The 24,454-nt window shown below is 41.8% G+C and overlaps 1 protein-coding gene across 16 annotated transcripts in view; it reads right to left on the bottom strand.

The window, feature by feature from the left end:
• Positions 1-406: 406 nt before the first annotated feature.
• NHSL1 (NHS like 1) overlaps positions 407-24,454 on the bottom strand; it is a 233,874-nt gene continuing 209,826 nt past the window's right edge. For 8 of the 16 annotated variants that reach the window (XM_082474373.1, XM_082474381.1, XM_082474377.1 and 5 more), the window contains 6 exons: positions 22,446-22,635; positions 17,780-17,911; positions 8,804-12,052; positions 8,151-8,283; positions 4,015-4,116; positions 407-2,418 (listed from right to left, as the gene is read on the bottom strand). In XM_082474373.1, the coding sequence (XP_082330499.1) occupies positions 1,683-2,418; positions 4,015-4,116; positions 8,151-8,283; positions 8,804-12,052; positions 17,780-17,911; positions 22,446-22,635 (4,542 nt within the window). In that variant the 3' untranslated portion in view covers positions 407-1,682. The remainder of the gene's footprint in view (positions 2,419-4,014; positions 4,117-8,150; positions 8,284-8,803; positions 12,053-17,779; positions 17,912-22,445; positions 22,636-24,454) is intronic. The other 8 variants (XM_082474382.1, XM_082474385.1, XM_082474387.1 and 5 more) reach the window with 3 other exon arrangements.

Raw genomic sequence — 24,454 nt, 5'->3', positions numbered from 1 at the left:
GTCTCAATTCTTTAGATTTTTGTCTCAAAGACGTGTCTAAAATGGGTACCCTAATGTTTTATTGTATAAACCTTATGATGATTGGGCCTGTGCAGTCCAACTTTTAGATGATATTTTCATACCAAAAAAGATGATAATTGGCAGCTGCATTGTATTTAGGCTAATAATCTCAGTACTCTCATCTTAAGTCCTTCTGATGAAGAAGACAAGACTGATTTTATTTAACCAACAAATAAAGGAGTCTATGTACATGGCAGTTGGAAGTGGTCACAAGAATATCACATAAAAATAAATACTTTACACACTTTTCTTCCATGTCTAAAAGTGTTAAAATTCTAACCGGAGAAGATTAGAAGGTAATTAGTGAACTCAATTATTTGTAAAAAATATAAAAACACACAAACCAAATGATGCAAAAAATCTTTTTAATCTAAAAATTCATTTCCCAGGGCTAATAAGAGCCAAGGCCTGCCAATTTTTATCAGTTTATTTGACCAAAAAGAGCTATTCAGCATTTTCTTCAAAGTAAGATAATATATAATAGGTTTTGATAAACCTTTCTAAATGAGGACATGATACGGCAGGCAGTTCAAGAAAAAATAGCATTAACTTTTTCTTTGGTGTAACCAAAAGGATATCCAAAAGTTAGCAAATGTTGACGTTTCAAGTGATAAGAAATTGCCAAATGGAAGTTTAAACTCTGGTTTAAAAAAAAAAAAAATTGTAAAAGGAAAGGCTCCACCCACAGTTCTGTAGTGCAAGTTTTAAAATTTAATTCTGAAAAATAATTTTATTTAATAAGCAGGAAACAAATTCCAGCAGTGTATCACTTACTCCTCTCCCCTTCTCTCATCTCTGTTACCCTCTCTGTATGTGCCACTGTCATTTCAGCTCTCCAAGGAGGTCTCAGCTGCTGCTCAAGGAGGAAACTCATTAAAAAATTACCTACATTTCTACAAACCAGGCTAGAAGTTGTGTGTCCGTGGCTGCACAGCAGCAGACTCCGAGTTACGGCGTTGCCATGTCCACGTATCTGTCATTTTTACAAAAAAGAAACAAAGCCTTTTTTCCCCAGAAAAAAGTACCTGAACCGATGAGTCACTTAGCCCCTTACCAACTTTTTGGGGTAACCACTACACGGCTCCCCTTGAAAGCACACCTGTGCACATCTCCACCCGTTCTGTGCGCTCAGAACCAGCAAATCTACCCCCTCTTTCTCAGAAGTAATGGTCCTCTCCCTTCTTCTGGAACTCACTAATTTCCATAAACGTAATACTTTTAAAGCAGTTACCACCTTGCTCAGAAGGCTCCATTACTCTACCTAGCTTAATGCTGTCTCTCCTATTTCTGTACATGCTGCTTGTATTTTTTTAACATAAAAAGTGTTCCAAATGCACACACATACACATCCCTGCACACACACCCAGCATTTAGAGAAAAAAAAAAAAAAAAAAATCTTCCCCAGGAAGCACTTTTAGAAGTTAAGCTTCTACTTGCTTTTAAGCCACAGGGCAAGTGCCAAGTGAGTCCTAGCCCTCCCTTTCCGCCGCGGGGCCGGCCGTGCCGGGCCCACAGCACAGATGCTGAGTGGGATCCAGGGACAAGGCAGGGAAGGGTACCTGTCAGGCTTCCCAGAGCGACGTGCTGCACATCTCCCCACATCACCTGGGAGGTTCTCGCCCTTAACTCTCTTCCCTCTGGGGACCTCCGCGCTGTTCTGATGGATCCGTGCCCTCTGCGCTGGGCCGCCCCGCCATGGGGCCGGGAGCCTGCGCCCCCCGCCAGGCAGCGGGCTCCCCTGCACAGAGCAGGCTGCCCTCACCCCCGCCATCCCCCGCCAGTGCTTCCAGCGAACGTCCCCTCGCAGCGCCCAGGGCCCGGAGAGCCCTGCTGTCTACGGACTCCGTGGCCTCCCCTTCGCCCTCTGAGATGACGGTCATGGGGCTGCTCTGGATCCGGTTCCGCACGCTGTACCGGCTGCTGGCGGCGGAAGGCGGAGTTCGGCTGCGGCCGTACCTGGGGCCAGAAAAGGACAGACTCCGAGGCATCGAGCCTTCGTTCTTGGCCCACTCGTCCTGGGCCTTTCTGTTCTTGCTCGGGGAGCAGCTTGATGGGCTCTCGGGGGTGTCTGGCGAAGGCTCCGACCTTGACCTCTGGAATCTGGGGTCTGTGTTCTTGAGCATCTCGGCTGCGGACATGCGGGCACTGGTGTCTGACCGACTCCCTTTTTTCAGCAGCAGAGCTTTGAAGTTGTCACTGCTGGTGCTGCTCTTCCGGATGCTTCTCTGAATCGATCCCACTTGCTTCTGGGAGGCCAGGCTGGGGGCAGCACCAGTGGGTGTCACTGGCGGGGAGGGAGAATGGTTTCGGGAGTGATCATCATCGGAATCTTTACGGCCAAGGACTTTCCTCTTAGACCTGAGATTTAAGAACGTTAAGATGAAGGTTAATTCCTCGTGGGCCACTGGATGCCAACCACATCCACCCTGCTTCTCTCACTGCACATTAAGGTCACCAGCTATTATTTTCACTATGGAAAGTACCAAACACCCAGGCAGAAAGAATAGTTCATTGTATTACTATGTGTGCCCATGACCCAGCTGTGATAATTATTAACTTATGGCCACCCTGTTTTCATTTCTACGCTCACTGGATTATTCTGAAACAAATCTCAAACATCATATTATCTTACTTTGGATAGGACCATTTCCAGCGTTTTTAATAATTGCCATTTCTTACTTAACTTTTCTATATGGGACTGATGCTGAGTGAATTTTATGGTGCTGGCGCTTGAATGGCCTAATACAGGGGTCTCCAACCCCCGGGCCGCGGGGTAGGGGGGCCTGTTAAGAACCGGGCCGCACAGCAGGAGGTGAGTGGCGGGCAAGCGAGCGAAGCTTCATCTGTTGCTCCCCATCACTCTCATTACCCCCTGAGCCATCCCTCCCTACCCCACCCCGTGGAAAAACTGTCTTCCACGAAACTGGTCCCTGGTGCCAAAAAGGTTGGGGACCACTGGCCTAATAGATAAACCAACTCCTAGAATGTCCCACATACTGAGACAGGCCCCCACCTTAGGTTCTAGAACAACTCTGCAACTTTACATTCTCCATCATTCTAGAGTTTGGCATAAAACCAGTTTTCCTTGGCTCTTACTGGACCATTCGTCAACTCCTAGAAATCCAATTTTCCGGAAAATAAGAGTGAACCTTCCACATCAGATCCTGTTGGCTGACTGCAGAGAACCACTAGCCGAGCAAGCAAATGTGAGGGATGTGGGTAGAATGTGAAAGAGGAGGGGCCTTCAGGAAAAGTAAAATTGTCCTGGGGGAATTTCTTATACCCAGTCTCTAAGAATCTCCCTGGCTCAATGTGTCTTCTGCTGAGAATGCATTAGAGAAAGTAAAGCAGATGTGCCAAGTGGCCCCTTGCAGGTCTCTTCATATCAACAACTCAAGTGTGGGAGGAATCTCTCAGCTAAGTGCAGGCGGACTGGCTGTTAAGGAAACTTGATACATTTACTAAGATGTGGTTATACCTCTTTTTCTGCTATAAAATTCCAGAACATGCAACCAGCAAAGGTTGAGAGGATGCTATCTGAACATAGAAATTAAGAGTTGAATCTGAGCAACTTCTAGCTGTGTGACCCTGGACCAGTCACTCATCTATTTACAAGTTTTTCATACTTGTAAAATGCAGATGATGATAACAACCTCACAGGTTTGTGAGGATTCAATGAGATAAAGGACCTCTGGAGTCACACAGACCTGGGTTCACCCACTGCTAAAGCTTCCTTGCTCTCTAAACTGGGGCAGGTTAAACTTTCTGATCCTGTTTCCTATCTGGAAAAGAGGAATAACAGTAGACAGTTCAGAGCTTATCAGTAAAGATAAATGCAGTCATAGGCGTAAAGTGTCAGGCATAGAGTAGGTGCCTAACAAACCTTTGAGTGTCATTTAGGGAAATATAATTCTTCCTTCCTGCTATCAGCTCAGGATTCAGTGCTGTTTTTACCTGTCCTGCACATCGAGCCACAGGGGAGGATGGGCCCGTGATGGCTGCCCTGGGCTTGGTGCTCCCAGGGTCCTCTTTGTGCTTCTGGCCAAAAAGAAGCCACTAAAATGGAAGACAGGAAGTGGTAAAAACCCAATTAAGAGGCTGAAGGGGGTGGCCAGAGCTGACATAGCGCCAGACCCTTTGGGACAGCAGAGACTGGCCTATGGTACTTTGGTTCAACAGTTCTATTCCACTGTCAACAAGAGCACTGCTCTGGAGTTAAGTTGCTGACCCACTGACAAAAACCACAGAAACAATAACATCTCAGAATTTCAGAACTGGAAAACATGTAGGTGGTTTGGTCTGACCAGAGAAGGTAATCAAGGTCTAGAGAGTGAAGTCATACGGCTTAATACAAGAAGTAGGACCTGATGGAGTACCGTTCCAGGAGAGCTCATGACCTCACAATTTATACTGTTTGCTTCCCAAAGACATCTCTGCTCATCTGATTCTTGTAGGTATTGGTTTGTGGCTTTTAAATGTGGCTTTTCTGTTTGGCTTTTAAATGGAGAGGGTGTGCTGAGATTCACATAACAAGCCAGAGCTATGCTTGATTAAAGCTACAACCTTTAATTGCAGATTTAGAATGAAGACAGGAGACGGGAATTTATAAAAGTATTGTCGTTTCTCAAGAGTGACTGCCCACTAAAATGAGAATTAAAACTAAATATATGAATTCTCTGCATATATGTATGTATATATACACACAGACTATAAATATGTGTGTGTGTGTGTATTTCTAAGGAAAATGGCTATTAAAAAACGCTTGAACAATTAACACTGGCTTAAAAACTAATTACTTCAATAAAGATAAAAACTTCACACCTCAACTGGTGTTCTACATTTTCCATCTGGCTTTAAATCTGAAGTGAATTAATTTGCATTATAAAATTTGAAAGTTGTGTTTCAATTTAGATATTCTTTACTTTAGATTACTAGCTTAGGTACTGAAGGATATAAAATAAAGCCCTAAAAATCACAGACTTTAGATGGCTTCCTATTATGTCTGCTAATATATTATCTATATCTATATCTATCTATCCATCTACTAAAAATTAGCCTGCATCTATCTACCTATCTATCTATCCATCTATCCATCCATCTACTAAAAATTAGCCTGCATCTATCTATCTATCTATCTATCTATCTATGTATACATCCATCTATCCACTAAAAATTAGCCTGCATCTATCCATCTAGTAAAAATTAGCCTGCATCTATCTACCTATCTATCCACCCATCCATCTACTAAAAATTAGCCTGCATCTATCTATCTATCTACTAAAAATTAGCCTGCATCTATCTATCTATCTATCTATCCATCCATCCACTAAAAATTAGCCTGCATCTATCTATCTATCTACTAAAAATTAGCCTGCATCTATCTACCTATCTATCCACCCATCCATCTACTAAAAATTAGCCTGCATCTATCTATCTATCTACTAAAAATTAGCCTGCATCTATCTATCTATCTACTAAAAATTAGCCTGCATCTATCTATCTATCCACTAAAAATTAGCCTGCATCTATCTACCTATCTATCCACCCATCCATCTACTAAAAATTAGCCTGCATCTATCTATCTATCTATCTATCTATCTATCTATCTATCTATCCATCCATCCACTAAAAATTAGCCTGCATCTATCTATCTATCTACTAAAAATTAGCCTGCATCTATCTACCTATCTATCCACCCACCCATCTACTAAAAATTAGCCTGCATCTATCTATCTATCTACTAAAAATTAGCCTGCATCTATCTATCTATCTACTAAAAATTAGCCTGCATCTATCTATCTATCCACTAAAAATTAGCCTGCATCTATCTACCTATCTATCCACCCATCCATCTACTAAAAATTAGCCTGCATCCATCTATCTATCTATCTATCCATCCATCCACTAAAAATTAGCCTGCATCTATCTATCTATCTACTAAAAATTAGCCTGCATCTATCTACCTATCTATCCACCCATCCATCTACTAAAAATTAGCCTGCATCTATCTATCTATCTACTAAAAATTAGCCTGCATCTATCTATCTATCTATCTATCTATCTATCTATCTATCTATCTATCCATCCATCCACTAAAAATTAGCCTGCATCTATCTATCTATCTACTAAAAATTAGCCTGCATCTATCTATCTATCTATCCATCCATCCATCCACTAAAAATTAGCCTGCATCTATCTATCTACTAAAAATTAGCCTGCATCTATCTATCTATCTATCTATCTATCTATCTATCTATCTATCTATCCATCCATCCATCCATCCATCCATCTACTAAAAATTAGCCTGCATCCTTGCTCTCACTCTGTAATCCATACCCTACTCAGTCTTTCCTTCTATCGTGTACACAGAACAATACAGACTGGCCAATTTCTGCATCTGCAGTAGATGTAACTCCTTGGTAGGAGAAACCACAGTCTTTTAGTGCCTTACAAAGGTTGCTACAGTAAAATACAGAGGAGATCCTCGGTATCTTGTTAGGAAAAGTGTGTGGTGATGTGGCCCCACAACAGCTGGGTTCTCTCTGAGACCAAGTATTTAGTGCACAGAGCAACCAGGCGACATGTCTTCTCTGTGGATGCTGTCTTAAATATATATGCCTGTATATTTAGCAACCCAATGCATCCCATACCACACGGGAGATGTTGAACCTTGGAAGAATTTCCTAACAGTTACACAATCATTGAGAGCTCATTAGGTGTCCAGCATGACTCGAGTTAGAAACATCAGCGTAAACCTCTAGACATGTCACTGAAGTTGCTTTCAAAGGATGTGGAATTTTTATTTCCCTATTTGGAGGAATAATGTGATCACTAGCTACCTTTTTATTTCTAATGAGAGCATAGAGAGCCGTCAGACAATGTTAGAGAGGCAGTCTTTAGGGTGTATTGGGACATTATACCAATAGTGGAGTCAAGAGTTAAAGAACATAATTCTTGACAAACACCTCAATTCATCAGCTTGGGTTTTTCCCCCCTAAATTAGATGTTTACATGTTGCACGAGGAATCGCAGGTAGGGACTGCACAGCCTCTGCTTTCCATCTCATGCAATAACAGCCTTTTCAGTTAAATTCCAAGAATTGGGAAAGCACTCCTGACACAGGTTACTTACACAGAGAATCAAATGATTTTACGGGATGTATAGTTTCAGGAGGAAAAAAAGGGACCTTGATTCAGGGACCTTGGCAGTACAGGGGCATTCATAACAGTTATCTGAAATACTATGGTAAAGAACTTTAGAAGGAAGTAAAGGGTTTATACAGCATATAGCTTAAAGTCCTTGCACGAACACAATCATATTCATTTTCACAATGACACTGTTGTGGGAGTACTCAACTGTTTATAGCCAGAAAAATGAGGCAATAAATAAAACTTTAGGGCTAAGTCATATTCACTCTTCAAGGTGATCACATGTAAAAAGTACAACAGTTCAGGCAGTTATTTTGAAAATTTTACTCTACATTTTTTAAAAACCCAATAATTTCTTAAGCCAGTAGATGGCACTAGCAGTATATAGTAACAAGCAAGTTTAATTCCTTTTGCTCCTGCTTAAAAAAGATGTACTTTTACTGAAACATTTAAGTAGCCAAAGATATTACACTATAAAATCCTAGTTTTTCTGTAAAATGAAAATAATAACAGCAATAAAACCAAACACTGTTAGGAAAGAAGAAGTCCTGTACAGCGAGTCTGTGCATCTTAAGTCCACAGAACACAGCATCCCTCATCCTGGACTGGACCACTGGCTACTCTAACCCAACTCCTGTAAATATCCAATCAAATACAGTGACACTGCATTTCTTGCTAGTAAGAGAAGGGCCAACCAAATGGCATCATCATGTTTAGCCTCTGTCCCCCATATCATCATAAAAATCAGTGGAACAAAGTAAAACAGAAATTGGAGTCAAGGCAAATAAAAATATAGAAACAAACTAAGAAATCAATAATCAGGTTAGTGAAGCCTAATTGGGTGACAGCAGAAACCTCAAGAAAGAAAAATACATTGAGAAACGATTTGGAAAGGGGGACTCATAAAGTAGATGCAAAAAAGAGGAAGGAAGTTTTGGATACCTGTGAATAGCTGCAAAAAGGTCTTCCGTGGTCCGGGGTCTACTGGGGGTCATCACCTCATCACTCCCATCTTCCTTACAGAAGTCACAGGCCTCTGAGGAAGAACCGGCTGTGTCAGCCTCCGGTACCCCAGCTATGGAGAAACAAGCAGGCAGACACAAGATGCACAAATGACTTGAATTTCAGTCTGTAGCCAAGCTCCCAAATATGCTTCCCTACCATTCTGACAACGTGAGAATCACAGGGAGAGGCAGTAGGGCCTGTAGTTTGATATTTTACAAAGATGGGGAAAATGACACAAGCATGACAGTCAAAGCTCAGGCTTTTCTGTTAAAGTCTAGATAAACTGACTGAATCTCTCTTAAATTTTGTTATAACATTTCTTTGCAGCTCTCCAGGGGATTACTCACTGCTATTTAATACCCAGCCTGCTGACAACCACCCCACCCCCTCTATTTTCTGCGCTTCTGTAAGCTCTACCCTTAGATCTAGATTAAAAAAAAAAAAAAAATTCATAGAAATGCCAAGTTGGTAACCTAAGTACGAGGCAGCACAGGGAGTCCACATACTGCTGGCTTGAACGTGAACGTGCACCAGCTCTGTTCGCCTCGGCTGCATATGGTCGGAGGGAAACAAGAGAAAACCAGACTCACGCCCTGGGTCCTGCAGAGACAAACAGCTCTCCACGTTGTCCCCGGCGTCCGCACTGCTCTCGGCGCCCGGCTCCTCCCGCGAGGGGGCTGGCGAGGCATCGGGCTGCACCATGGGGACATTGGCTTCCACTCTGCCCGGGGACTCAGATCTTGCAGCTCCTCCCGCAAGAACCGAGATGCCAGAGTCGGTCTCATCGGAACCAGCCCCGGCTGCACACCTCTCTCGTGCCTCTCCTCTCGTGGGGCTGGGCGACGCTTTGCTCACGTTCTCTGCGGGCTCCGCCGTGAAATCTCTGTGCGGAGGTGGCACCACCAGAAACAGTTTGGGCTTCTTGGAAACAGGGGGGGGCTTCCTGCTGGGCAACGGGCCGGGTGGCTCATGGGGCGGGGCGGTCCCGGGCCCGGCCTCTGCCTCCCCGGCGCGGCCCGGGCTGCGGCTCGGGAGGCCACGCTCGGCTACACTGTCCTGGCGACCCTGAGTCGAGCTCTTGGCAGGAGTCGGGAGCGAGCTTGTCGCGGAGGCAGGCTGGCTTTCACTCTCCATTTCATTTATGCTATTTCGGGATTTCAGGAGAGCAGATGGCTTTAAATGATACTGGGGAACAACCGGAGTTCGTTTTTCCTGAGATGCATGTTCACGTAACAGTGCTACCTCGGTTCCTGAGTTCTTCCTCACCGGCCTTAACTGCACCATCTGCAACGCCTCCGTGGTGATCAGGGGCATGGGGGGTCTACCGCCCTCCTCCTTGGTGGAAGGCTGCCTGCAGGCCTCCCGGGAGGGCTCTGGCTGGCCAGCTTTTTTGAAAGAAGGCCTGGCATCTTTCATCAATTTGGGGTCAAGCGGTGGGGCAGGCGGGGGTACCGAGGGGGGTAAGGCAGGTGGTAGAGGTGGCAGGGAAGCAGATGAGTCCAGAAGAAAGGGGCTAAGTGCTGTAGGTGTCGGAGGAAAGAAGACGTTGGTGGGGGGACAGAAGGGAGTGAGAACTTCCGGTGGTGGCGAGGGGAAGAGGGGAGAGCCGGGCAGAGGCGAGCCCTCGGGGAAATCTGCCAGTGGAGGGGGAGGAGGGAGGAAAGGAGACTTGTCACTGGGACAAGGAGATGGGAGAGAGGGGAGAGGAGGAGCAGCAAGGGGAGTCGCCAGCACCGAATCCAGCCTCTTCATAGTTCCGCTTCCTTCCGTAGAAGTGTTGGAGGAAAGCGACGTGGACGAGGAGGAGATGGATACCGAAGATACCAGAGAGGACTTCCTTTCTGGCACCTTGGGCTTGGGCTTCCCCTTCCCATTGGCTGGTGACACTGACTTTAAAAACACAGGCACAGGGGTGAGAGTTGTGGGTGTGTTCGACTGGCTGGAATACCCACTGGATGGAGAAGTGACCCTGTGTGACTTCTCCGGCGATGTGATCTTTGGTTTGACGGCGCCATCGGCCACCGGGGCTACCGCGGCCCTGGACCCCTCCGGGAGATGGCGGCCTGGCCCGTTTCCGGGCGACGCTGCGCTGCCGGCTGGACCCGCCCCGCCTGGGTTCCCCGGGTCCTCCTGCACGCCCGTGTAGTCAATGTAGTAACCCCACGGGTCTGTGTACTCGGACTTGACGCTGCTCGTGTCGCTCTGTGCCGGTGTGACCCCGGACAGGGCGTAGACGTTGGGGGTGGTGGCGGAGGTCAGGCTGCTGCCCGCGCTCACTGTGCTCTGGCTGCGGGAGCGGGGCAGCCAGGGCTCTTCGAAGTCACTGCACGGGCTCTGGGAGGGAGAGCTGCCGCCCTTGCCCGGCAGTTTCAGCTGCAGCGAATGCTGGAGCGAGGCAATCAGGCTCTCGTTCAGCACCTGCCCGTTCGACTGGACGCTCTTCTTGGGAATCCTGCGCAGAGAGTCTGTCCGAGAGGGTGGCAGGGGAGGCTTCTTCGCTTTCTTCAGAGAGATGTTTCGAGAAAGGTTTTTGTCTCGGCAATTCGACCGGTCCCCTTGGTTCTTCCGCGCTCTTCCATCAAAAATATTGACCACGCTGTGCCTCGGGTTCCCAAAGCCATCGCTGCTATTGTACAGATGCCCAGGTCCGTGTCCAGAGTTGGTGTGCCGAGAAGTGTAGTAGCCATCGTGGTCCTCTGGATACACGGCCCTGGCATCATCGTTGTTGGATGTCTGGTCCAAACCGCCACTGCTCATGTTACTTACAGGAGTGGAGTAACCAGGAGTTGCCAAATGTGGCTTCCGTGGGGACGCACGCCCACTACCCGAGGCACTGTATTCCCAGGGCTCTGCGCTGCCGCCGTGTCCCCTGCCTCCTGAATAACTGGACTCACTCTTGCTGTTCAGATCCTGGGGGTGGACCGGGAAGCTCCGGTTGTTTCTACAATTATAGGCCGTGGCCTGGGACCCATTCTCCCGATTTGCGGGCGTATTTAGAGAGACTGCAGAATCACAGAGGGACAGCAGAGTGGTTGCACTGGACGAATGAGGGTCTGAGACCTGTGAAAAAATGGTGGCGTGCCCCTCAGTCCAGTTACCACGGGGAGAAGGATGACCATCTTTCTGCCGGGAGAGGAAGTGGTCTCTGGATTTGATCTTTGTGTATGAAGATGAACTGGTAATTTCACTGTCCAGCTGCCCTAAGCTCTGAGCAGTGTGAATCACAATAACCTCTGAAGAGGAGGAGAGCGTGGCATTTGGGATGAGGGTGGCGGAGTAGGTCGCGTGAGGAGAGACTACGCACGCCGGGCTTGTTACGTTTTCACCCTCCAAGTGCCCCAGCTCCTGGGATTTGGGCCTCAAAAGTGTTCCAGTCCCTGGGGCAGCTCCTAGATGTCCGAAGTCTTCGTCTACTTGCAGGTGACCCCTCTGGTAGGCGAGAGTTTCGTCTGCGTCTTCTGCAGGGCGCAGGGCACCCAGCCGTGGCTCCAGGGACTGAACGTTTGTCCTCGCTCCAGACCGGGGGAGACTGTGGAAACCAGCGTCACTGTTGAGGCGAGAAGGGAACACGACGCCCACAGAGTCACTCAGCACAGACATGTTCCCAGAGGAGCCTGGGAAGTGACTCATCTGGGCCGCAATGCCTTGCCCCTTCTGCGCCCTGATTCTTCTCATCGAAGGTGGTAGGATTTTCACTTCCTCAGTCTGACAGCTGGAATCCCTGGTTTCTGAGCGCTGCCCAGCAGATCGATAGCTATCGAGCCTTCCGAGCGTAGAGTAGTGGTCTGGGGTGTCCACTGAGTGGCCACCAACAGCATCTTGGCCAGTGCCCCCCGAAGCTGGAGATAAAGCAGAAAGAGGCTTGTCACCTAAAAATAAAAATCAGTATCTTAGTTCATTACCTTGATCTCTCACCCCCTTCTGACTCTGCTGTTGTACTTAAAAGAAAAAAATCTTTTCTATTTGGTCTGGTTTCTTTTTTCCTGTAAGCACCTAAGAGAAAGTTTAAGTATTGACAGTTACTGATAGCCCCTAAAATGAAAATCCTTATTATGAATTTTGGGTACTTCTCTTAATATATACTTCAAATCCTCCTATAGATTAAGTGTTGCATATAGGATTCTCAGGTACTCCCTTTGAGATCAAAGCTGAGTGCTTCTTGGAAGGTTTACTTTTCACATAACCTCCTTTTCGTAAAGGTAGCCTTTCACCCACCTGGTGATTGCACAGAACAGCCGTCAAGCAATGACTGTCTTTTCCAAAGACAGACGAATGTAGCAGTTCAACAATAGGGCTACAGAGATACCATTTATGAGGGATATTGGTATAAAACATAGTTAATTACATTAATTTTTTATGTCAGAAGGAAATCCTAAGAAAAAGAAAAATGATTTACAGGCCCATCTGTGTTTCAAACATTTCATTATCCATCTTAAGCCATTATCATCTGTCTGTTGATGACATTCAAAATTCAGTAGCAATCTGTTGTGTTCTGGTGGGGAAAAGGCAGCAGGAACAGATCCAGTGAACACTTCCTCAGATTAGGATTATTCATTTCTTGGAGCTTTGTAACCAAACAGAAAGAATAGTATGTTTAAAAAAAAAAAGAAGCAGCAGCAGCACGAGGCAGGGTTTACAGAGAGGGAGGAAAATGGATGAGAAAAATCCTTAAGTGTAGGTAAAGGTTTCAAGCTACCTAGGAAAGAAGAGAAGCTTAAAAAAAAAAAAAAAATCATGAAGCCAAGAACTTAGTCAAAGTATATATAGAAAAAAAAATCAATCCATGCATAGTAATCTTTAGGACATATTAAATCTTGAAAAATAGTAGCAAAACCATAATTCTTTCTATGTTGTTATTCATCAAGGACCACCTGGCATCCCTGTTTACCTGGACAAGGACACTGGTGATGACGGGATTCCTGAGATCTCCCTCCCTACCTCACTTAAATTAACCATCATATGTCATATGTCCCTGACTGGATAGCACAGCTCACCCAAGGAGCAAAGCACAATGCTAAAATGGCAGCAGTGGTCTTGCATCAAATGCACAGGAGATGCTACCCTGCAACGAAGGCTCCCCAGCATAAAGCTCTTTCCTTCACTGTGATGATGGAGAATCACTTTTGTACCCGTATCTCTGGCAAAGAGGATCTATTTCCTCCTCCTACCCTCTGCCAAGTATACTTACTGCACACACACACTCACATGTGCCCATGTGACGTTCTCCCTCAGAAAGAGGGGAAAGTGGGCAAAAGGGAAGGAACAGAAGAAAAACCCACTTTAAGGAAAGAAGAAACGTGCAAGTTTTTGCGGTTTAGTATTTTAGAAGGTGGGGGGTTGACTTGTAGTTCTGTATCAGTTTGCACCAGTTCAATTCCAAACATTCAGCATACCTTATTATGTTAATATCTTTTTCTTTCAAATTTGTAGTAGTTTTTACATGAGGTCAGTGGCAGATTTTTAAATGTCTTTAAGGGCCATAAACAAAGTCTTGATTCTTTCAGGTAACAATTTTGCATGTGAAACCATTCTAGGCTTCTGAAAATGGGACTACAGCCATTTCTTCACCACCTAGAGCTCAATACTATTTTTTAATTAAAATAACAATGCTTTTCTAAAGACCTCTAAAATATATATATAAAACAACTCTGATATTATTTATCACAGGGACCACCAAAATTCTCCCAAGAGAGATCCTCCAAAATTTTCACAGTACAAAAAGTGTGACAATATTACAGGACACAGATGAATGTTATCTTGATTAAACAGCAAAAATTACAAAAATAGAACTACAAACAAATATAGTCTGCTCAGGTGCTGCTAAAAATCTTGATGGGATTTACCTGATTTTAAAATAATTACACATATTTTTTCTTTTACTTATTATATAATACTACAAGGACTGTCCAATTTTTAAAAAACACATGTAATCAAAAATGATAGAAATCTACAAGTTAGTTTTACTTAAGGTTTAATGTATTGTCAGGTCTAAAGTAATGTTCTTAGTACAAACCAGCAAAAATTATTCAGAAGGGGGGATTCCTTTAAACAAGGCCTTTTCTGCTTGGGGAATCCATATTGGGATAAGTTCCAGGAGTACCCAAATTATTCAGCAGCCAAACAATCATTATATACCAACAAAATAATCTTACCTGATTCTAAAAGATGAAACCTCATAACAGGTCATTCAAATACAATTCAATGTACATTTAAGATCAGAGTAAAGAAAGAGTTAGAAATTTCGGCCTTTTATTTAAATGGAAGGCAACACATTATATACCATAAATATGCTTTAAACAGAAAATATCATACCTTGCTTTTAAAGCTTTATATATTGACTGGTCTCTCGAGGCCATACAGATTTTGAAGTAAAAGCTGCATATAATTAAGCACAATTAACTCTCTACTTCTGGGAGCATCCCTGGTTAGATTTTAAAAATCCAAAGTCCCAACAACTTGGGCAGTGTTTAGTGGACAGGTTGCATCTTTCCTATTAAATGTCCTTCTTTCAGATAATCGTATCCTTTAAAAATCTAACTTGTTTGACTCAGCCATCCTTCCCTACGCTTTATATCTAAGGACGACTAACTTTTAAAGAAAACATGAAGTGTCTATTTTTGATAATCATTAGTTAGGTAGCACAAAGCTTTCCAATCAGACACCTTATAAGAACAAAATATTAGAAGAAAGGGCAAGGTCAACCTTTCTCCAAATGAACGAACAAAGAAAAGATCTAATTTTTTTGCTAATATGTTACTGTATTCAAATGTTACTTTGCCTTACTCTACCCATGAATCCTTCCAACTACCCTATCTATAAAACTAGAGTGGTTGTCTAGTTGTCTTTTTTTAAAAAAACTAGCTCTAACTCAGATACAGCTGTCTCAGTTGACCTCCAGCGGTGATCCAGGACATGTCATCAACTGTGCAATGACATCAACTGTCTCACATCTGGTAACACTCACAACACAGATGATGTAGGGAAAGCTATTGTCTTTCCGCTAGGATTAGTGGTGTTCCTATGTTACAGGCAAAAGAGAAATGAATGCAGGCCCTAGAGACTCTATCATTGGTTTTAAAAATATTAAAATTACAGAAGATATGATTTACCTAACTGATCAGATCCTTCCAGTAAGGTCAAAGAGGCAACTGAGTTACTGGCTCCATACTGGTTGGTTCAGTAATAAAAGTGATAAAAGTTCTTAACTCTCAGGCTATGGAAATATAGATAGATAGATAGATAGATAGATAGATAGATAGACAGATAGATAGATAGATAATTCATATTGAATACTTATGTGTATGTCTATCTTTATTCAGGCCAAACTATTCTTATACTCTTTGCACAAAGCCATCCAAAACCTACCCATATTGGTTGGAAAGCCACTCAAAACGTAGCCTACCTGGAAACATCAACCTTGTTATCTTGCAAAGAGCTGTCTTTAAAGTCACTTTTTTAGGTTAAGGCTCATCTCCTAGAAGATCAGTTAAAATATAAATATTACCGGAGTTCTGTAAAAACTTAGCCCATTGGGACTTCCCTGGTGGCGCAGTGGTTAAGAATCCGCCTGCCAATGCAGAGGACATGGGTTCGAGCCCTGGTCCGGGAAGATCCCATATGCCGCGGAGCAGCTAAGCCCGTGCGCCACAACTACTGAGCCCTCGAGCCACAACTACTGAAGCCCACGTGCTTGGAGCCTGTGCTCCACAGCAAGAGAAGCCACCGCAATGAGAAGGCCGCACGCCGCAACGAAGAGTAGCCCCCGTTCGCCGCAACTAGAGAAAGCCTGCACGCAGCAACAAAGACCAAACGCAGGCAAAAAAAAAAAAAATTTAAAAAAACCCCAGAAAACAAAAAAAAACTTAGCCCATTAATATCTGCTGAACATACTAGTACATATTATTTTTTCTCAAATTAGTTAGCTGTTATCTAAAGGAGAGAGTCTGAAAGACGGGATACAGGAGCCCTGGTCCACTAAAGGAGGCAGATGTGAGGGCATGAACCAGAAGCAACTTTCATAAATCCTGTGAAATCCTGTGAAATTATCTATCTGTGGATGCAATCTTGCCTCTGTTTGTGATTAAACTCCTGTGTTATGGGATAAGATGCATACCCGTATGTCATCGGGGTTACTGGAGCTACCTAGAGCAGAGGAAAAAGCATCGCTACTCTTGTCCCGTTGTTGTTACAGTCTGGAAGGCAGAGACCACATGCTGTAGAATTGGATGGCAGTAAGAGAGAAGACGCGGGGTGAAGAAGAGTGAGACTTCCTTCCCTAATATAAAGCATTTAGGCAAGGGTGTTAGGAAAAAACACATAGGAGTGATGTCTGTGGCACCTGGAAGTTGAAATGCTACCTCAAACTGCTGTAACATATACCAATATTGCTAGGATAAACTCATTTTGATTAAAAGACTAATAGGCAAGTTCAGAAATAATGATTAGGAGTTTCTAGAGTATAGCCCTCAATAGCAAATAAAAGTAAAAAGACCAGGTGAAGTAATTATAAGGAAAGAAGTCCACAGGTTGGCCAAAAAGAAAAAGGCAAGTTTCAAGATAGGTAGTATTAAGTTGAATACAATAATTGTAATTGTAGCTATTACGTTTATAGTAGTACCAGGCACCAAGGGCTTCATCTGTATAAATTCATTAAATCCTCTAACAACCCTATGAGGTAGGTCCTAGTAACATCACCAGCCACATTGTTTGAATGAAAAAGTAGACTCAGAGAGGTGAAGTAACCAGCTTGAGGCCACCCAGCAAGTAACTGGCAGAGATAGGATTTAAATCCAAGCAGCCTGGCACCAGAGCCCCTGCTCTTAGCCCTGCTATCTCGGCAGACATTCCTGATGGGCCATGAAAAAACAGGGAAAGGAAGTGAATATAGAAAGAAAAGAAGGAAAGGATTATCCAAAGCATATATAAAGATAAGCAGAAACAAACTAGATGAGTGAATAATGAAGTAAATCACCCTCTCCACCAGCCGAAAGTTTTTTTCGTTTTCTTTTTTTAATCAAAGGTTGAAAAATACTGAATCAAAAAGCTATGAAATTGTTTCACCGAAGTACCAATAAAAGCACTAGCCAACATAAGTGACTATTTTCTACTGTACTGGTATTTACTAATTACGCTCTACTGCTGTCTCTGATGACAAAATGCCACCAATATTGTCGGTACAACTAATGAAGTCTCTATTCATAATTTGAAGTCCTAGAATAAGTTTTTGGTTTTATGAAGACTTAAGCTCTAAATTGAAAGTAAATTTTATTGTGGGAATGCCCACTGTTCAAGGTACATAGAGATGATGACATAACTGAAATTTCTATCATCCCAATTAATAGTTTTCATATAGGCTCTTCCTCTTACCTTCTCAACAAAACTGAATAAATCATCTGCATGGGACGTTAAGATTTGTACCCAGTGCTTCGCTCAGGGAAGAAGCTGGCCCTCTGGGGTACCAAAAGGCTATCAGAATGTATCGATTTCATAAGCACCACCGATGAGGTTAGCATAGTAATGGTGAGTAGCAATGAGGGGCAACAGAATACAGTTCTGATGAGCCGTACCTAGCTCCTTCTGTATGCTGTCAGGGACTCCTGTAATAGTCTTTCTCCTTTTGACTTTCTTCGGTCGTCTTACCAGAGTGTCTGTGTAAATTAGAGACCGCCGAAGGCTGGCCTGGCGATCGAAATTCTCCCCTAATGTAGAGTAGTAGAACAAGCAAAGCAAGGTTATTTTCAAGCAAGCCGACACCATGCACTTTCTTCCAGAAGCTTGTTGTAAAATGCTAGGAAGGTATTAATAATGATGTTAGCCAGTCATACGACGATGAATGAATGCTGAAGGGCAAAAAAGGAAGGAAAGCACATTAGCACCATAAGGCTATTTTCCAACTTCCGTGTGTGTGTGTCCTTCCAAAGGAAGCACCTTGAGCTCATCTGCAAATGAGCTGGAGTGGCAACTACAAACTGGTGAATAACACACTGGAAAAGTGATTTTGTGTTATTTAAAAAAAGTATCATTTTGGAAGTAGTTTACAAAGGTCTTCTGGTCACTGAAATCACGCTTAACATCAGCGTGTATGCGGTGCCAGCGATGAATGTCTGACTCATCCGGTCCTCTCCAGAGACCAATGTAACGTCTCGTCCTGTGTGATGAAACAAATAACTTAATCAAGAATTTTGGATGAAGAGCTTTTTCTTCCGTCAAGGAGGCTGATAATTTGGATAGACTGTGGTAATTGCTATGGTGTGAGATACAATGATAATGAAAGAGGAAAAGCCTTATAATGATAAAGTACTTTTTACCACAATGAGACCCAGGAGCACTGCTGTTGTGAAAGCTGAACTGCTTCTTGCTGTTTCTTAATCACTTTTTAAAGTTGATCTAAATTCATTTCAGTTATGTTGAAACAAACCCAGAATGCCACATCCACAGGACTTTTTTTCTTTCTAGCGTGTAAGATGTGTGATTAAAACACCACGGGAACCATAAAATAGTAACGTATCAGTTATTGATCGGTCTGCTTTAAATTTATCAGTTTAAATTTAAAGCAGACCAATCAGTTATTGATTGGTCTGCTTTAAATTTAAGTTTAATTGAAGAAAGTTTTATAGCATTGACCTTATTAAATGGTTCTTCTCCTCAAAAAGAGATTTAAAAAAAATACATACACAAAATACATACTTTTATGTTTTAAGAAAAGTATAAAAATTATTCACTCTTTTTAGCAATACTGACACACATTCAAAGTGGGTATGTTGTAAACAATGTCTCTTCTATTTTAATGGGAATAAATTGTGAATAGAACCAATAAGGTTCTAGTCAAAACAGAGGATAAAAGATCTGAATGATCAAAACACATTTTACCTACAAAGCAACAAACTTAGGTAAGTGCTTGCAAACTTGAAAATGCTCACACTTCTGTTCCTAATGGAGAAAAACAGAAATGACTTAGAGAAGACCCTGAAACGCCGGAAGGTACCATCACTGTGACAAATGGGTCACTATATACAATAGCATATATGGCTCTTGTAAGGGACAAGTCAGGACTTCACTGGTCCACTAGTTCCCTGCAGCAGAGGAAAAACATTTTCTTGGATCAAGCCATTAAGAATGGACAGAACATTAATAGATAGTTGCATTTAGTCTCCAGTTTTGCTTCCTAAACTAAAACAAAGATAAACCACCCAAGCTCCAAAGAAATTAAGAAACAAATCATGAAGATGAACATCTAAGACATACACCATTACTGGTGCCAACACTCCATCTTGAATCGTGACCTAAAAGGACTGCCTGCCCCGCTGGATTATACATTTCTGGAGGGCAGGGACCATGATCATGTACTGTAGCATCGCCTGTGGCATTCAGCTCAATGCCTGACACAAAGCAGTTATTCAGTAAATATCTACTGAATTGAGAGGAATTTAATTATTCCCTTTCATTGAAAAATGGCATTAGTTGGTCATGGTTACTACTTAGAAATCAATTTAGCTAGCTCGAACGTCAGTACAAAGGCAGTTTGTAAGAAGTGCTTAAGTATGTTTACCCACTCTATTTATCTTCCAGGTGGAAGAGCTGTTATCCCACATGGCAGACTATGGGACATACGTGTATGTACATTTTATTTTAAACATTTTTTTCTCAACTCTTAGAACATGATGAGTCCCACAGGACTATGACTAAAGGGATTAAATTGATTTTCAAGCCAGCAGCTCATTGGGCTAATGTTCTACCTCTATGCCTGGCGAGCATCTCTCTGCATTTGAAATAATGTATTTATTGGCATTCTTCCCTCTGCTGAACTGTACTGCAAACCAAACAGAAGGTCAGTGTTCATCCAAAAAAAATGAACACATGACAATGCCCTACAGGAAGCTACATTTTTATTTCAAAAGTCTTCTAGGGCTTTAGAAATATATCGTTTAAAGAGCAGGAAGTTGTATAACCTATGTCAATTCAACCACTAAAAGTAAACATTTTAAATTGAATGCTTATTTATACCAGAATATTAGAAAAACTACTTCTTTATGAAATACGTGTGTATATGTGAACACACGGATCCAGAAAATGGATCAATAAATATGTAATTAGGTATTTGCTTTCTACATTTCCAAAAACGTTAACCACTCAGAATTAAACTGCATTTTTTCCTAACTCATACCGCTCATTTATTTATTGTCATTCACCTTTCCTGTGTGGCATTTTCAAGGCCTCCTTTTAAACTCTATGTAATTCATATCCAGTTAGTCGTCAAACAGGAGAGAATTAAGTTCAAAGAGACTGACAGTGTCTGCTGTTGCGACAATGTATTTCACTGCAAATTATTCTTTATTCCTGAAACTCTAGTTACTCTGTTTTAAATTGCCTAATTTCACGATAATGCAGTTTACCCTAATTCCATTAAGGACTGTCACATTTCATAGCACAATCTTATAATATTATTTCTGAGGCATTTAATCATATATAATGTAATTACATTTCTGCTGCATTTAATCAATCAAACAATGTAATGCATTTTCTTGTAGAAAATAGGCACCCATGTATTTCATTGAGCAATAAACATTGTACTTTGTTCTGAAACGTAACTACGTATAAAAATATCTTTAAAAAATATGATCTAGGTGAATGAGAATCACGCTCAGAAAAATCAATGTTATTTGTAAAGAAACTGGAATAAAATGCCATGCTATTCCTTTAAGGCTTAAGTATAGTAAATATGGAAAAATGCACATGGAATTTAAAATAATTCAGGTACTTATTTATTAAATTTCTCTGGAATTCAAAACAAGGGTTTTAAATGTAATTTTTCAACATCCTGTAAGGTTTTAAAAAATTCTTCAGTGGGGCTTCCCTGGTGGCGCAGTGGTTGAGAATCTGCCTGCCAATGCAGGGGACACGGGTTCGAGCCCTGGTCTAGGAAGAGCCTACATGCCGTGGAGCAACTGGGCCCGTGAGCCACAACTGCTGAGTCTGCGCGTCTGGAGCCTGTGCTCCGCAACAAGAGAGGCCGCGATGGTGAGAGGCCTGCGCACCGCGATGAAGAGTGGCCCCCACTTGCTGCAACTAGAGAGAGCCCTCGCACAGAAACGGAGACCCAACACCGCCAAAAATAAATTAAATTAATTAATTAATAAAAAAAAAATTCTTCAGTAACTATCAAAATGTTTTCAGTTCCTTACAAAATGTTTTCAGTCCCACCAATGCCATGGCAAGAGGCTTTCTAACAGTAGGTCAAGAGCAGCAGCGTCGGAAACACAGCAAGGGTGCTATGGGTTTTCATCCTGAGTTTTTATGAAAACTTATCCTTATTGGTCACCTGATTTTTTTTAAGGTTCTGGCCCTATAAGCCAGGCTTTGTATGGACTGGTTATCAATATAACTATCAGTAAACTATTTCTCTTGAACACATAGTCTAATGGCTGAAGCTACTAACTCTTAACGTGTCTATTTTGCATTCTGTACGCTCCCCAAACCACTGACCTAGCTTCTCTGCAGGCTATGGAAGTGATAAAGTAGAAAAGTTTTGATATCTTTTAACAGTTCTTCTACATTTGTGAAATACTGTCTTTGAACTTTATGTACCTTGTTGTCACCTTAATTATCATAGATGATATTTTCAAATTCAGAAGGAATGGATTTTTATTTGGCGGTTATAGAATTCAAATTATGGAGCTCAAGATATAATTTTACCACCCTATTAAGTTTTTAAAAAAATATATTTAGTTATTATTAATTCCCTTGATATTTTTATTTCAAGTAATTTTTCTCTTTTTCTACTTGAGAAAACAAGAAGGTAAGCAAATCATTCAGAAATATCACAAAAGTGTTATTTCTTCACTTCTAAAAATGAGTTAAAATAGCCCTTTAGAAGGTAAACCTAATTTTTTCTTACCCAAGATCACATTTGGAAGATATTCCAAATATAAGATATTCCAAATATTCCATATAGCCAAAATATTTTTAAAAGGCAAATCAATTAAAAGAAACACTTCAGCTGAATGGCTGGACCACTGAGTTCTTTGACATCAACTTCTGGTGACACAGTCTTCTAATCTAAAAGCAATATATATTTGACATGCACACACATATATATGTTAAACAAAGAGCAGGAAGTCAGACCACAGCTATTTACCTTTGATGTATAAATGACATGCTAAGAGTGTATAACAAACAAAGAGCCATAGTCATTCTCCCAGAACATTTGGAACCTGTCTGCAGAGCAAAGCATACCAGTTATGTTAATAGGAACTACATCAGCCTGGACTGTTTGGGCCTGCTGTCGCATCTTCTCTTCCGGTGTTGGCAAGGGAAGTGGTTTGGTCCAGTTGGTTTGAGTACTAAGGTCAGAGAATTCACTTGAGGTTGGCGTTTTAGGTCTCCTGGTAGAAAGTCTTTCCTCTTCCGACGAAGAGATAGAACACTGCAGGGGAAAAAAGTGAGAGGAAGCCATAGGTGTGTAAATGCTGGCAGAAACATTTAAAAATACATTTCTTTAAAAAAAAAATTAAACTGATTTGGAGCAAGCCATAAAAAAAAAATTGGTCACATTTAGGAACAGAAGCAACGGTTTGCAAGAGAACCGTTCATCACCTTGGGTATGACCCATAATATATACGATTTGCAGAGGCCTTAGTCTCTAAGCCATGAGGACTGCAAAAGGTTTTGCTGACCCACAAAATTTTTTAAGTTCTTCCTGTTTTTTTCTATATTTACTGTGATCAGAAAGCTTTGGATTTAGTTTAACATTAGAAGCCCAGAGAAACATCAGGGGTTTGCCCATCAGTTTCTATTTTTATTAAAATTTCATTTTGCTCAAAGTAATTTCTAGCCTCAATCTCATTTCCTTTAGGCTCTGACCTCAAAGAACAGTTTGAAAATGAGAGAGCTATTGTTGTTCAACTATCTGTGCTCTTCGGAAACCATTTATATGGGGAAAAAAAAAAATCAGTGTGAAATTGTTAAATTATAAGAAGCTGACTGAAGCTCTGCTTGGAGCCTTACCAAAGTCCCATGAAAACATTTCTAGCAGTGTCTGTTTTCATACAGATTAACATGCTAACTGGGGAGCCCTCGTCAACACCTTTCTTCCTGTAACATCTTAAAAAGTGTAAACAAGAAAGTTGTTTTGGCAAGCATTTTATGATGAACTTCACCATGGCTCCAGGAGCTGGTTCTATGACAAGAAAACACCAAGAACTCAAAAGAAATGTGACGGTCTCAGAAACAGCAGCAATAATAACAACAAAAAAGGGTAATTGACTTTTGTTGGGAAATGGCAGGTTATAATCATAATAAACGCTTAAGGACTGCTCTTGAAGTCAAAAGCATTTAAACTAACTACCACCTAAGGCAGTTAGGACAGGTTTTCCTTAAAAATGAAAAGTCAATAAACCTTCCCAAGGGAATTCCTAGAATACTAGCACCCAGGTCAATACAGCACCCCTCAATCACACAGCCCCCCAAAAGGGTAACTGTTATCCTGACTCCTAACACCCCAGCTTCATTTGCCTGTAATTGAATTTTCTCTAAGGGAAATTATGTTGTATTTTCTGTTTCGTGACTTATTTCTTTCACTTAACATTATGTTTGTGAAGATTTTTCTCACTCACTTTACAGTTAAGTGATCTTGAAGCTGTTCCTAAACACTGAAGTTTACTTGGCTGTAAAAAAAAAGGGCTATCCTCCCTACCTTCCACATCCCACTAGAGGTATTCGTGAACCTAATGACATGATAGCTGTGGAAAAGGCATTGTGGAAATAAAAATATAAATCATATGAATAGACATCTCGATATTTGAGAGTTTATATTATTATATTATATTATTAGTACATAAAACGTATAAAATGATAACCTAGTTTTTCCTTGCCACCTAAGGAAAATGTGAAATGTTTGTAATTAAACTGACAATATACTCAATTTATAATGAGCATATGTTACTGACATCCTATTATGATACTAAATTGCACCATATCTATTCATATTTGATCCAACACTGGTTAAAATGATCACAACTCCTACAAATCCTTGAAAGGCAATCAAAGGGATTTTTGAATCAGCAGCAGCAGCTAAGCCATACCGATGTAAATCAATTATTTCTATCCTTTTTGCAGTTGTGACACTCGCGTTAGGTTTGATTTATAATACTTATTATCTACCCTTATGTTGCAGATGCACAAACACACACATACACAAATTAAAATTAATTTTGAGAATTTCATGCAGTTTGTGTAAAGGTCAC

Source organism: Balaenoptera physalus (assembly GCF_965194825.1).
Source record: "Balaenoptera physalus genome assembly, chromosome: 9".
NCBI classification, from domain to species: domain Eukaryota; kingdom Metazoa; phylum Chordata; class Mammalia; order Artiodactyla; family Balaenopteridae; genus Balaenoptera; species Balaenoptera physalus.
Note: the sequence above shows the minus strand (reverse complement) of the source record. Positions and strands in the feature narration are given on the sequence as shown.